At 36.2% G+C, this 12,145-nt stretch overlaps 2 protein-coding genes across 2 annotated transcripts in view; both read right to left on the bottom strand.

Annotated features, from left to right (window-relative positions):
* The window catches only part of p3h2 (prolyl 3-hydroxylase 2), a 43,766-nt gene extending 40,610 nt beyond the window's left edge, over nt 1-3,156 (bottom strand). Inside the window, exon 1 of the mRNA XM_026198075.1 lies at nt 2,552-3,156. Within this exon, the coding sequence (XP_026053860.1) occupies nt 2,552-2,959 (408 nt within the window). The 5' untranslated portion in view covers nt 2,960-3,156. The remainder of the gene's footprint in view (nt 1-2,551) is intronic.
* A 2,492-nt stretch (nt 3,157-5,648) lies between these two features.
* On the bottom strand, nt 5,649-7,982 carry LOC113040671 (claudin-2). Its single transcript, XM_026198949.1, has 4 exons — nt 7,233-7,982; nt 6,991-7,155; nt 6,000-6,081; nt 5,649-5,896 (listed from the first exon to the last, which is right to left on the bottom strand). The coding sequence occupies exons 1-4, from the start codon at nt 7,441-7,443 to the stop codon at nt 5,719-5,721; spliced, it is 636 nt and encodes a 211-aa protein (XP_026054734.1). The 5' UTR covers nt 7,444-7,982; the 3' UTR covers nt 5,649-5,718.
* Nucleotides 7,983-12,145: the final 4,163 nt, after the last annotated feature.

Raw genomic sequence — 12,145 nt, 5'->3', positions numbered from 1 at the left:
GCAGAAGAACATTGTAGCCGGAACTACTTCTCTCTGTTTATGTCTATGAAGAATCACAAAGGTACTGGGTTACTCCGCCGCGGTATCCCCGAAGCAATCTAAAATAGTCTGAATATAAACACTTATTATAGGTGCACCCTAGTGATTCAGGACAAGCTAAAAACACGGTTTGGAAAATGGATTCATGGTGTTCTCGCTTATTATATACCTTTTTCTACATTTTGAACACAAACAAAGTTATGGACCGCAGCTCTGATTGGTTATTTTTTACCGGGAGCGGATGACTTTCTGCAAATGGCAATAGGACCACTGGGAGGAGCCAGAGGCGCTTGATTTTTTCACAGATTATCTGTCTCATATTCTACTGTCAGGACATAATGACAGGTTTAATAAATATGTAAAAAATATTTTTTTACAAAAGTTCCCTACAGCACCTTTAAGGTGATTATTTTAAATCGTATTGCACGACTTTAAAGTCAGCTCAAAGGAGCTGTTTGTGCTTGAATCGGACTACACATCTCATGCTATTTTTGATGCAAGTCCATGAGCACAATTCCGTTTTTTTTTTTGCAACACACCAAATTAAATTCTGACTGCAAGCTCGCATTCACAATGAGTAAAATATGACTCAGCAGCGACAGTGTACAATGAAACATGAAAACGTCAGTCGCTTTACACGTGACAATCTGTCCACAATGCCAGAACAGGCGTTTTTGCTGAGCGTTGATCTTTCTCTGATTGGTCCTTTTGATGCGAAAGGAACTAACAGAGCGACAGGGGGCATGACCAGTGGCACAAAACTCACCCTTTCATTACCCAAAACAAGCTGCTGCCTTTCCTTTCAGAACTGCAAACACACTTTAAGAGGAAAACAAAATATTTGCCTAGATAAATGCTGATTGACCGAGGAACACAAACACACAGACTTGTCAATGAAGTAACAGTTGGCGCCTGTTTCCCCTTCGTCCAGGCCGAAAAAAGCCTCATTATGCCAGGAATATGATGGGAAAGAGGGCCATGCGGTTAAAATATCAAAGAGCAGTGGAATGTTACATATTTTCTCAAATATCACCCCATATATTCGCATACAGACATCTCTTTAAGACATTGAGCGAGCAGGAGCGCTGACAGGAATGTGTCTGATCTCTCGCCCTGGTCATCGGTAGAACTGTGCCGACTTGAAGTCTAAACCACCGCTTTTCTCTCTATTAATCACTTTCTGTCTCTGGACACAGACCGCTGCCCTCAGAATGTCACGCTCCGTTCCCATCTGTCTGGACTGCAGTCCACGCACTGTTTTAAATATCTCAATCATTTCAGGATTTGAAGTTAAAGACTGTTACAACATACAAAACATATGCAGTGAATGGGTGCCGTCAGAATGAGAGTCCAAACAGCTGATTAAAACATCAGAGTAATCTACAAGTAATCTACAGCACTCCAGTTCATCAATTAACATCTTGTGAAACCAAAAGCTGAATGTCTGTATATATTTTTACCAGAGAGTCTGAAACAGGAGAGAAATATGCACAGGTCAAGATCATTTAGAAGTAAAGCATTTCTAAACAATTATGCTTGGTGGATTTTGATGTGAGAGGACAATATGGTAAGGACTTTTTCACTGGAAGTAACTGGAGGCGGATAACTGGGATGTTTTTATCAGCTGTTTGGACTCTCATTCTGACGGCACCCATTCACTCCTGAGGATCCACTGGTGAGCAAGTGATGTGTTGCCAAATTTCTCCAAATCTGTCCCCAATAGGAAATAAATGGATGACCTAAGGGTGGGTGATTTTTCAGCAAATTCTCATTTTTGGTTGAACTATTCCTTTAAAACATATAACAATATATTCCTGACATCCTGCTAAAAACCTTAAAACTTCCCCCGCAAAGTGTCCTATGGTAATAAAGTTTCCACAAAAACTGAAAGAAAAAAAGCATAAAAAATGAAATTTATTATTATTTTTCTTTTCTTTGATCGTCAAAACCTGTGTTTGGCCGTTTGGCCTCTCTTTGCAGTCACGTATCGCACACTTTTAACCCTGCGCCACTTGTAACATTCGTTTGGGGGAGGACTAAAATGAATGTGAATTGTTTGAAGGTGAGACCTGCAGAAGCAAACTTTCTAGAGATTTCCTCTGCTACAGTTAGCACTCGGAACTGCGTAATAAGCATTTCGTACCACAAATTTCAATTTTACGTTGTTTACGAGAAAACGAAGTCTGTGTGTCAGAAGTTTAAACATAATATAACACACAGAAACATTTGATCCAAACCTTCAAACATAGGCTAAATAAACGCACCGAAATGACCGATTTGAATGAGATGAGCACACATAAAGTTGACCAAAAATGTTCGATTTGAACATAAATGACAATTGACATTCAGCGTGTTTCCATTCGAACGCACGACAATGTTCAGTTCGAACGTTCCAACAGATCTAATGATGCTCGGAAATGTTAAATTGATGCACAAAATACTATATGGGCACATCACTGTACACTGTACGGAACCTTGCTCGGTCACGTCTTGAAAATTGTAGGCTACTCACTTTTCTGTAGGCAAGTTGCAGGTAGTTATAGGGATTTCTTCTATTGAAATCTTGAATGACATCCTCGCTAATTTTATGCACGGACTGGGCTCCGATTTTCCCCTCAATGCATTGATTTAAACAATGCCCTCGATAGAGGACCACTTCAAAAATCTTATCAGTCACAAAGCTGTCAAAGCGATGCTGGTCGCTGCATTTCAGCCTGCATCTGATCCTGGTCTGGCGCACTTCAGAGAAACTCTTCAGCGCGCTCTCCATGTACTGCACCACACGGTCATACTCTCCTTTATAAAAAGCCTCCACTCCGTTATCATAAAGCAGGTCGAACGGTTCCAGGGAGGCTGATGGCTGCAGAAGTGCCTGGAGGATGCATGTCAAAAAGGCGAGGATTTTAGAGTTCACATCCATCTCCTGGAGCTGCAGCGTTATGATTGGCAAGATAATGCGCTCTGAGAGTGATGAATAAACACAGTCCAGTGGTCTAGTGGATGTTACAGGGGGAACAGGCTAATGAAAGTGACGGCTTAACTACCGTTCTAAGCTTCAAAGGCAGTTTCGTTGCCACTCATAATGAATGACCGATTACTGGGGACATTTTTAGCTGTGACCCCCCGTCCCTCCCATTTATTTATGTTTGTGCCGACTCCTCCCCTACAGCCCACACAAGAAGGAAAAAAGTACATGACGACTGTCTGACGTTTTATTTATTAGTTGTTGTTGTTGTTGTTTTTGCACAACGACATATTAGTGCTTCTGAAATGTAGAAGTTAAATTAGCCTAGTCTTGTCTCTATTACAGATTATAGGCTACACTGCTTCACAGACACAGAACATTCTGAGACCCTCACAAAGCCCTCGAAAGCGAAGACCTCCTGTCGCCGTTTAAACGTCTCCCTCTAGAGGATAGAAATCATACTGCAGCTCTCCTGAAATCCCACAATGGTCAATATGCGTTTACATCAACCATTACAACATCAATCTAACGCTATGTTCGACTAAAACATTTTTTTAAGTTAATGGGATAATATACGTCAGGTGATGAAGCTTTTGCTAATTTTGCAACATTGTGACGTCAATCTATGTTAAGCATTGCATACTGTAAGAAACATTTTCTGAATTTCTGACAGACTTGCCAACAAATGAAACGCCTCCACTTTTACAAAATCCCGCTGCAAAAACAAACCAAGGAAACTATCTCTCATCTCAAGATCTCCCTCCAGCGAGGATTAAGCTGTGTTTACAGGATATAAAGCGTTGAGATGTCACACCCTACAAACACATTGCCGTGGTAAGCCATACTTCAGAGTGGTTATTTTAATTGGATAACTTTCGTTAAGATCATTTCCTGCGCTATTTATAATTTGTGAAAAGAAAAGAAAATAACTTTTCCAAAAAGAAAAAAAACGAACCTCTCTTTCTAACATTGTTTTTGTTTTCTTGTTTCAACTGATTAATAGTATCATTCTCAACGTCTCTTACAATGAATATATATTATGATTATAAATAGTTACCATTTGAACCGCAAGATGGCGCCAGTAAGACATTCAAACTTTCTCAGTATCACGGAATCATAAGACATGAAAGTAGACTAATATGTAGGCTATATTGCTGTAAAGAAGGATCAAAAATACAGTTAAGTATATATTTTTTTTACTTCCAGAGTTAGAATAAGTTTCAGAGAGCAGCGTAATATAGACCTAATTCATGTATAAATATATAAATATTAGGGTTACAAAATGTGGTGAAATGATTTTTGCCTGATTATATAAGATGACACATTCATATTTATCTATTTCAAAACGAATGTGAAGTGACCTGGTATTCAAATATATTGATGTTGTTGGGTAAGAGTGATAAAAACACTGAAATTCTGAAGTTGTCTTAGTTTTGCATTGACACACATTCTACACTACATCACAGCTTGGAATATTCTTAATCTTCAACCCTCGGGGGTCCGAGGGTGATTTAGGGCCCTGGAGAAGTTTTGACATGCCCGGACACTTATTCCTCTCAGCGCATCTTTAAATTCCGTTTTATTCCTCTCAGCACCTCTTAATCTGAGGTGAATTCCATCTTATTCTTCTCACCGCGTCTCCATCGTTTAAAAGTACATGTCAGGCTTTCTATAGATATATCTCTTATGTATGAGTGACAAATATTCACTTAGTTTCAGTTCATTTTAGTGACGCATTTCAAATAAATATGTGTGGAGAATGAGATGGCTAAAAGCACAACCTGTATATTTTCTTTATTTTACAAAAGCACAGTTTTATTTATATTTTCAGTGTACACAAATAAATGTAGACCCCTTTGTGGATTTAAATGATGTATTACTCTTATATGTATTATCAAATATGGCGGAGCATTTTAACTTCTTTTCCCTGTTATCATTAAAATCTAAAAATGAAAAAGTGTTGCCGGTATTTTTTTATCCTATCACAAATTAATCTGAGCTGAAACTCGTAGGCTACATTGTATTTCTAGGTTGCTACTTGAATGTTAAAAGTAACATTGTTGATTGTAAAGTTTAAATGAACAGCATTTATTTGCTGAATACAAATACTATGCAAATTTTTTTCAAAGAAATATTTTTTTTTAACAAGGATGCATTAAATTTATCAAAAGTGATGGGCAAAGGCATTTATAATGTTACAAAATATTTTTATTTCAACTAAAAAAATGATTCTGAACATTCTATTTTTCAAAGGCGAATAAAAATACTACACGTTACACATTCAAAAGAATATGTTTGTTCAGCAAGGATCCATTAATTTAACCAAAAGTAACAGTGACAGACATTAAATTGTTACAAAATATTTTTATTTAAAATAGTAAAAATATCCCCACATTGACTGTATAGCTATGACTGGGATATGACATCATCTTCCACTGTGGTCAACTATGAAGCAATCCCAGCCTTCTAGTTTCCTAATGGCTAAACTGACTCACAAACATCTAAACATACATTAAAAGTGGTTAAATCCTAGCACATGGATGTCAGTTAGTAAAATAACAATAACATATAATTACAGATAATATATATATATATATATATATTTTTTTTAATTACTATAAAATGGTTTATTATTGTCTTTTTCTTCATTAACACAATGCATGCACATACACAACATTTAACCAGTGTCTGCCATTCAGATTGACTGTAGGTATTCAGATGGTCTCAGGATCATTAAACATAGTCTTTTCAGGATTCCTGGAGACCGGATGCTTGCTGATCATTTTTTTGGATAGTAGATGCGTCACGCTGCAGGCGCATAAGAGAATGCCTCCAAATAGACAAAGCACAGATGCAATAAATGCACCAATCAGAGATCTGCCAACCACATACCTGCAAAGAGCCAGCACAGATAGTCAGTTTTTGATTCCAAAAGACCGCTGAATCATTGAATCTAATGAATATTAGAAACAATATGAAACAGATCAACACCTACCTCTCCTTCCCTGTGTCATTCTGAAAGAAATCATATACAATTCCATATATAAACCAGCTGGTTATGCCCAAAGAAAGAAGACCTGGTCAGGAAAGAAGAATGCACATAATCCACTTAATTCTAAATGTAGAGGAGATAAGAGGGAATTGCATTCTTTTAAATATAAACTGACATTTTGGCATAATAACTCCAGTTCAGAATCATTCTAATATGCTGATTTGCTTCTCAAGTAACATTTATTATTATTATTATTATTAATAATATGATCATCATCAATATCATACATTTTGAAAACAGTTTTGCTGCTTACTAATTTTATAGAAATAATTGTACTTTTTTAGAAGATTTCTGATGAATTGAAAGTTCAGAAGAATTTATATTGAATTAAAAACGGTCAATTTAACGCATCCTTGCTTAAAAAAAGTATTAATTCTTTCAAATAATAAAAATAAAATGTTTAAACGCTAGTGTATATGTAAAATATATAGTATTTTTATTTGTCTTTGAGAAAAAGAAAGTTCAAAATAATGTATTTATTTGAAATAAAAATCTTTTGTTAAATGAATTTGCTGTAATTTTTCACCAGTTTAATGCCACTTTGATTACTACAAAGTTCAAAAGAATTTATTTTTAATAAAAAATATTTTCTAACAATATAATGTCTTCACTGTTCCTTTTGATTAAACTAATGCATCCTTGCTGAACAAAATTATTCATTTCTTTACAATTATAAAACTTTTGAACAGTAGTGTATATGTAAAATGTGTAGTATTTTTATTTGTTTTTCCAATCATCAACGTATGCATTTTCATAGAAATACTAAATTAGTTGCTTTTAACATTTAAGTAACAACCTAGAAACACAATATATAGCCTACAAGTTTCAACTCAAAATAATTTTTGATAGGATACAAAAAAATAAAATAAAATAAAAATAGTTTCAGTTTCTAGCACCAGTTTATTAGCGATTTGTTCAATACTTCTGAACTCACCACCACACACAGAAAGGATTCCTCCTAAGAAGGCAGCTCCATCCTTCGACTTCTTGCTCTCTTCTAAAAATCTTGTACATCTGAGACCAGAAATGGCCACCAGCGCGGCGAGGCTTGAAAAGACGATGCTGGTGATCATGATTGCTCGACCCATCCGGATTTTAACTGCAACAACACACAGCAGCGATTACAACAGAAGCTAATGGCCGAAGGATCGAATGATCCACACAACACATACTCACAGGTCTGATGAAGGAGAGAAGTGTAAGTTGTGCAGCTCAAGTGAGACGAACTGTCCACAGAGCAGTCCATCCACAATCCTTTATATCTCTCCAGAACCACAGTCTTGTCGTTGTCATGTCCAAGGATTTCCCATTCATTCGTAAATGTGCCTATAATGAGGCCACATAATCCAGTAATAGACAGAATATAACCGACGAGCTGAAGAGCCATGGATGGATTAGAAGATGAACGCAGTTTTCAGTCACTAATACTGTATGTGTCCGCTGTACTGTAATGCAAGCTGAGAAATCCAGGCTGCTATTTATTGTCCTGTGAGTAGGGGTGAATCAACGGTCACGACACTCGTGGATGGGACATTGGGTCAGACTTCCTTGAAAGTAGACACTTTTGTTTGGAATAAAATCTAGCTTTAAACTTCTCTAGATTTAGGTGTGAAGCAGTGAGAAAAAGCAAGTTTTGGGTTGGAAAACAGAAGGTTGTTGGTTTGATACCCTTAAAATCAGTCAATCCAGATAAAAGCATCCTTTAAATAAACAATAACATTTCTATTTTGGTGTACTAACATGGAGGAAAGAGATGAGTAACGTTTCGTGTGAAATGATGTGTTGACATCCAAACTACAGAGATCAGCACATTCCCTCTGATGACAAACGCATCGTGATCTTGATACATCTCAAGAGCTTGTTTCACACCTATTTACTCAGACGAATCCAAAAGATATATTCATCGTTTCCATTCATAATCATGTTCCCTCCTCTTTTTGGGTCGCGATTGTAACAGGAAACCAAATGGGTGGGTTCGTGGGGAAATGGACACTAATATTGTGTGAAGTTCATGTCATCCACTAATAGTAAAAGTGACTAATACTACTGTTGAAAAATATTGTTTATTTTATTTAGAGGCATTTTCATGTCTTTATTTATTTATTTATTTTCGTTTTTTAAACGTACCCCAAACCATTGAATGGCTGTATTTTCTGATTTCTGAAACATTGTGTGACAATGAAGACTGGAGTATTGATGTTAAAATAAAAATCTGATTTGCATCACAGAAATAAATTACATTTTAACCTATATTTAAAAGAAAACAGTAAGATTAAATGGTCACACTTTATTTTAGGGTCCAATTCTCACTATTAAATAACCATTAACTATGACTTTTGCCTCAATTAACCCCTAAATTGCTGCTTATTAATAGTTTATAAGGTAGTTGTTAAGGGTATTGGGTAGGGTTAGGGATGTCATGCATTATATGTACTTTATAAGCACTCATAAACAGCCAATATGTTAATAATAGACATGCTAATAAGCAACTAGTTATTAGTGTGAATTGGACCCTATACTAAAGTGTTACCGATTAAATAAATACAAAATTCACATTATTACTGTTTATACTGTGGTTTTGATCAAAGAAATGCATATTTGGTGCACATATGAGACTTATTTAACCAAAAAAAAACATACAAACAAAATCTTTGACCGCCAGTCAGTGTACGTATTTCTTTCTTTAACTGCAAAGATCTTACGTTGCAGTTTTTGTTTGTTTGTTTTGTTTTTAGAATCCAATTCCAACTTTCTTTTTGTTATGCGTATAGGTCGAATTACAATAAACAGGGAAAGTTTTTTTAAATACCTTCGTCTACTTTTAAATTGGTTGTTAAACGTGTATTTTTGTGAAAAACTTTAAAAATCAACAGTTTCAAACATCGAAGAACTGCTTTTTGTTCACACTCTTGCAAAACTTGTTTGTGTGACATTAGGAGGTAAGGAATGAGTTTAGAGAAACAGAAAGAAAGGAATCATGCCAGAAACATGAGTGCAGATGTACTGTATGCTTTGGCTCTTGCGCAAAAATGTATTACAGCACTCAAGATGATGACTGTACAAACACACTTTTTGGTTTCATCGCAGGAGTCATGTATTGCTGTAATACGTTGTGATTTCATTCTGTTGAAAAGTAGCACACATCTCCTCAATAAGCTACGTGATTTAAAATCACATTCATGGAAAGATTGAAAAGGTCTTTTTTTTAAAACATATTACTAGTATGTAATGACAGAATCCAGTGCCATCTTGTGGTCCTCCAATATACTGTCTGATTGAAAGCACATTTATCAGTTCTCTCTTGATTTAGTTCATACAAATAAATGAGAATTCTGTCATCATTTACTCACTTTCCACTTGTCCCAAACCTGAATGCATTTCTTTCTTCCGTTAAGCACAAAAGAAGATGTTTTGAAGAATGTTGGAAACCAGATAGTTGACAGTAGAGTACAAATTGACTGTTATTATAATAATTGTTTTTATTTACAATATGAAGTCAATGGCTACCACCAACTGTTTGGTTACCAATATAAATATGTTTTTTTGTGTGTGTGTGTGTGTGTGTGTGTATATATATATATATATATATATATATATATATATATATATATATATATATATATATATATATATATATATATATATATAAATTTACTTTACTTAAACTATTAAGCTAATAAAATAAATTTAACAATAATGAAAAAATATATTAAGTACAAATATGTCTACTTGACATATTACATTAACAACATTTATATAATAATAATATTACTTTTTCAGACATTTTTTAATTTTAAATTTTACGTCAGTTGTAGACATTCCCATCAAGCACAGGGTTAATTCAGGATACTAAAACCATTCTACCCCAGTCACCTCAATGGCAAAAAGCGACCCAGTTTACATAAATCCACCATATATCACAATAATATTTCTTAGTTAAAAATACTATAAACTGTAGCAGGCTAAACCCTCAAACATCAGTTACGCTTTCATGTTATAACTCTGAGCATGTGCCTAAGGACCGCCAGTCTCAAACCTGTCAGATGTCATTCCTGGAAACACAGCCCAAGGCACAACGACACATAACTAAGGGAATGTATGGGACTTTCTCACTTTTTAAAATCACATGCATGACACTGTTCAAATGTGGCGTGACTATGAGGGATTTTCTGAGGGAGCAGTATGCACTACAGTAGGCCTATTTTTATTCCCAGACAGCAACATGGTGTTGGCCAGATTTTGGCCGGATCTGGGCCGAAACTGCTTGATGTCTGGGATGTAAGCTACTTGTAGGCCCTACTATAAAAACTGTAGATAAACAGCGCCACTGATTTGACTCGAATCAGCTTAAAAATATCACATGTATGATCCCCTCTGCATATTAAGATGAGAAACAACCATTTTAACGTCGAAAAATACAAACTTCCGCTTTAAGTGGGACCGAGTTCGACTCAAAATGCAAAATAACCAACCGGTTGGACTTTGGTATCTTTCTTTTCTTTTTTATATTGAACAGAATAAGTTTTTACACGCACTTCCAACCTGTTTGAGTTTAATTAGCACCGACTCGACACACCCTCATGTGACCACCTGTACCGGTTTTTCCTGAAGATGTGCCACAGGCTCGTCGGCCCAAAGCGGGTAAATGACGAGAATTAAAGCAGAGCTGCATTCAGACCTGTACGCCGACACGACACACCTAAACCTCGCTGCCCCTTTACTCACGGAGGAGAAAGTGTCGAGGGGGACGCTTTAAAACCGCTCGGAGGTTGTCAGCGGGTGTGTAAATACCTATGTTTCGACACGACACCAGACGAGCGCTTGGGCAGTTTCTCTCTCTCAGGTAAGCAACTGTCATTATTACTGAGGGGAGAAGTTTACGTTACTGACAGACACTTTTAGTGACGTGAAGTTGATCGTGGTATTAAATACGATTAAAAATGACAACTTAGGGAACAGTTGAATACACAGCATGTGTTTTCGCATATGTCGCGTTCTTGCGGTCCTTCGTGTTTTTTTTTACACACTTAAGCACCTCTCACATGGACCACTGTGGTAGCTGTGTCGCGTCTCACAGTGCAAGGAATCCGTTTTTAAGAAGTGACGAGTTCACCTTTTAAAAAACGCTGCTGTCTTGTTTGTTTTTAAAAATATTTGCGCTCTCTCTCTCTCACACAGAACCCTAGAACCACAAGGCAGAAGAAAAATAGTTAACTGCGTTATTTGTAAATTATTTTACGGTGACTCTTTTTCTACTGCTAAATCAGATCAAAAATAATAAAAAAAAGTCATATCCGAGGCTTAATACTTTATTTTAAATAGTATTTTTGATAATAGGCTCATACTATATTTTAATAGGCTACTGATTGGTTTAGGTGTCATGTGACAATTCTAATAGTTAATTGGTTACATTTAACATCGAAATTATTCGCCTGTTTAATTTAGGTAGCTATAGCACAGTTGCTATTCATCAATAAATCTCTACAAAGATAGTATAATAGTTACATTATGTAATAATAAAAAAGCATGTATTATTAGGACAAACTGAAAACTTTAAGATTGAAAGTGTTTTTATAATCTAGGCTACATGATGAAATAAAACTGAAAGTTATTTTTGATAAAATATTGCACGCTGCAAGATGCTACCGCTTGAAATTTGATATTAAGCACTGGGGCTCAAACATAATTTCCTGTTAAAGCTGTTAGGTGCAATTTCAGAAGTGTACTCCTGTTTTATTTCAGATGTTGCATGAATGCCGCAGTTTCTGAGCTGCAGTGCACATTGCTGGGAATCGTGGCTGAGATGAGCAGCAGATTTCAGTCATTGTTTCTAGTAGTGGGCGCTGCAGATATTCAGCTTCGGAGCGCCTTGAATCAGATTCACAATCCTCAGAAGAAAATGGTCCACGGCGCGCACATCTACAATTGTGTGCGTTTTTTTTTTTGGCGCTTGATGGCAGTAGAGCTCAAGGAAAGCGAGGTAGAATCACAGGAGAGCGCCTCTGTCACATGTAAGGATCTGCACCGTTTACACTTGCAAGTAACCGTGAAAATCTTTGGCATGTAGGTGAACCTGGCCAGGACTCAGG

The sequence above is a fragment of the Carassius auratus genome, chromosome 22 (assembly GCF_003368295.1).
Source record: "Carassius auratus strain Wakin chromosome 22, ASM336829v1, whole genome shotgun sequence".
In the NCBI taxonomy this organism is placed as follows: domain Eukaryota; kingdom Metazoa; phylum Chordata; class Actinopteri; order Cypriniformes; family Cyprinidae; genus Carassius; species Carassius auratus.
The sequence above is the reverse complement of the archived record's forward strand: the minus strand, read 5'-3'. Positions and strand labels throughout refer to the sequence as shown.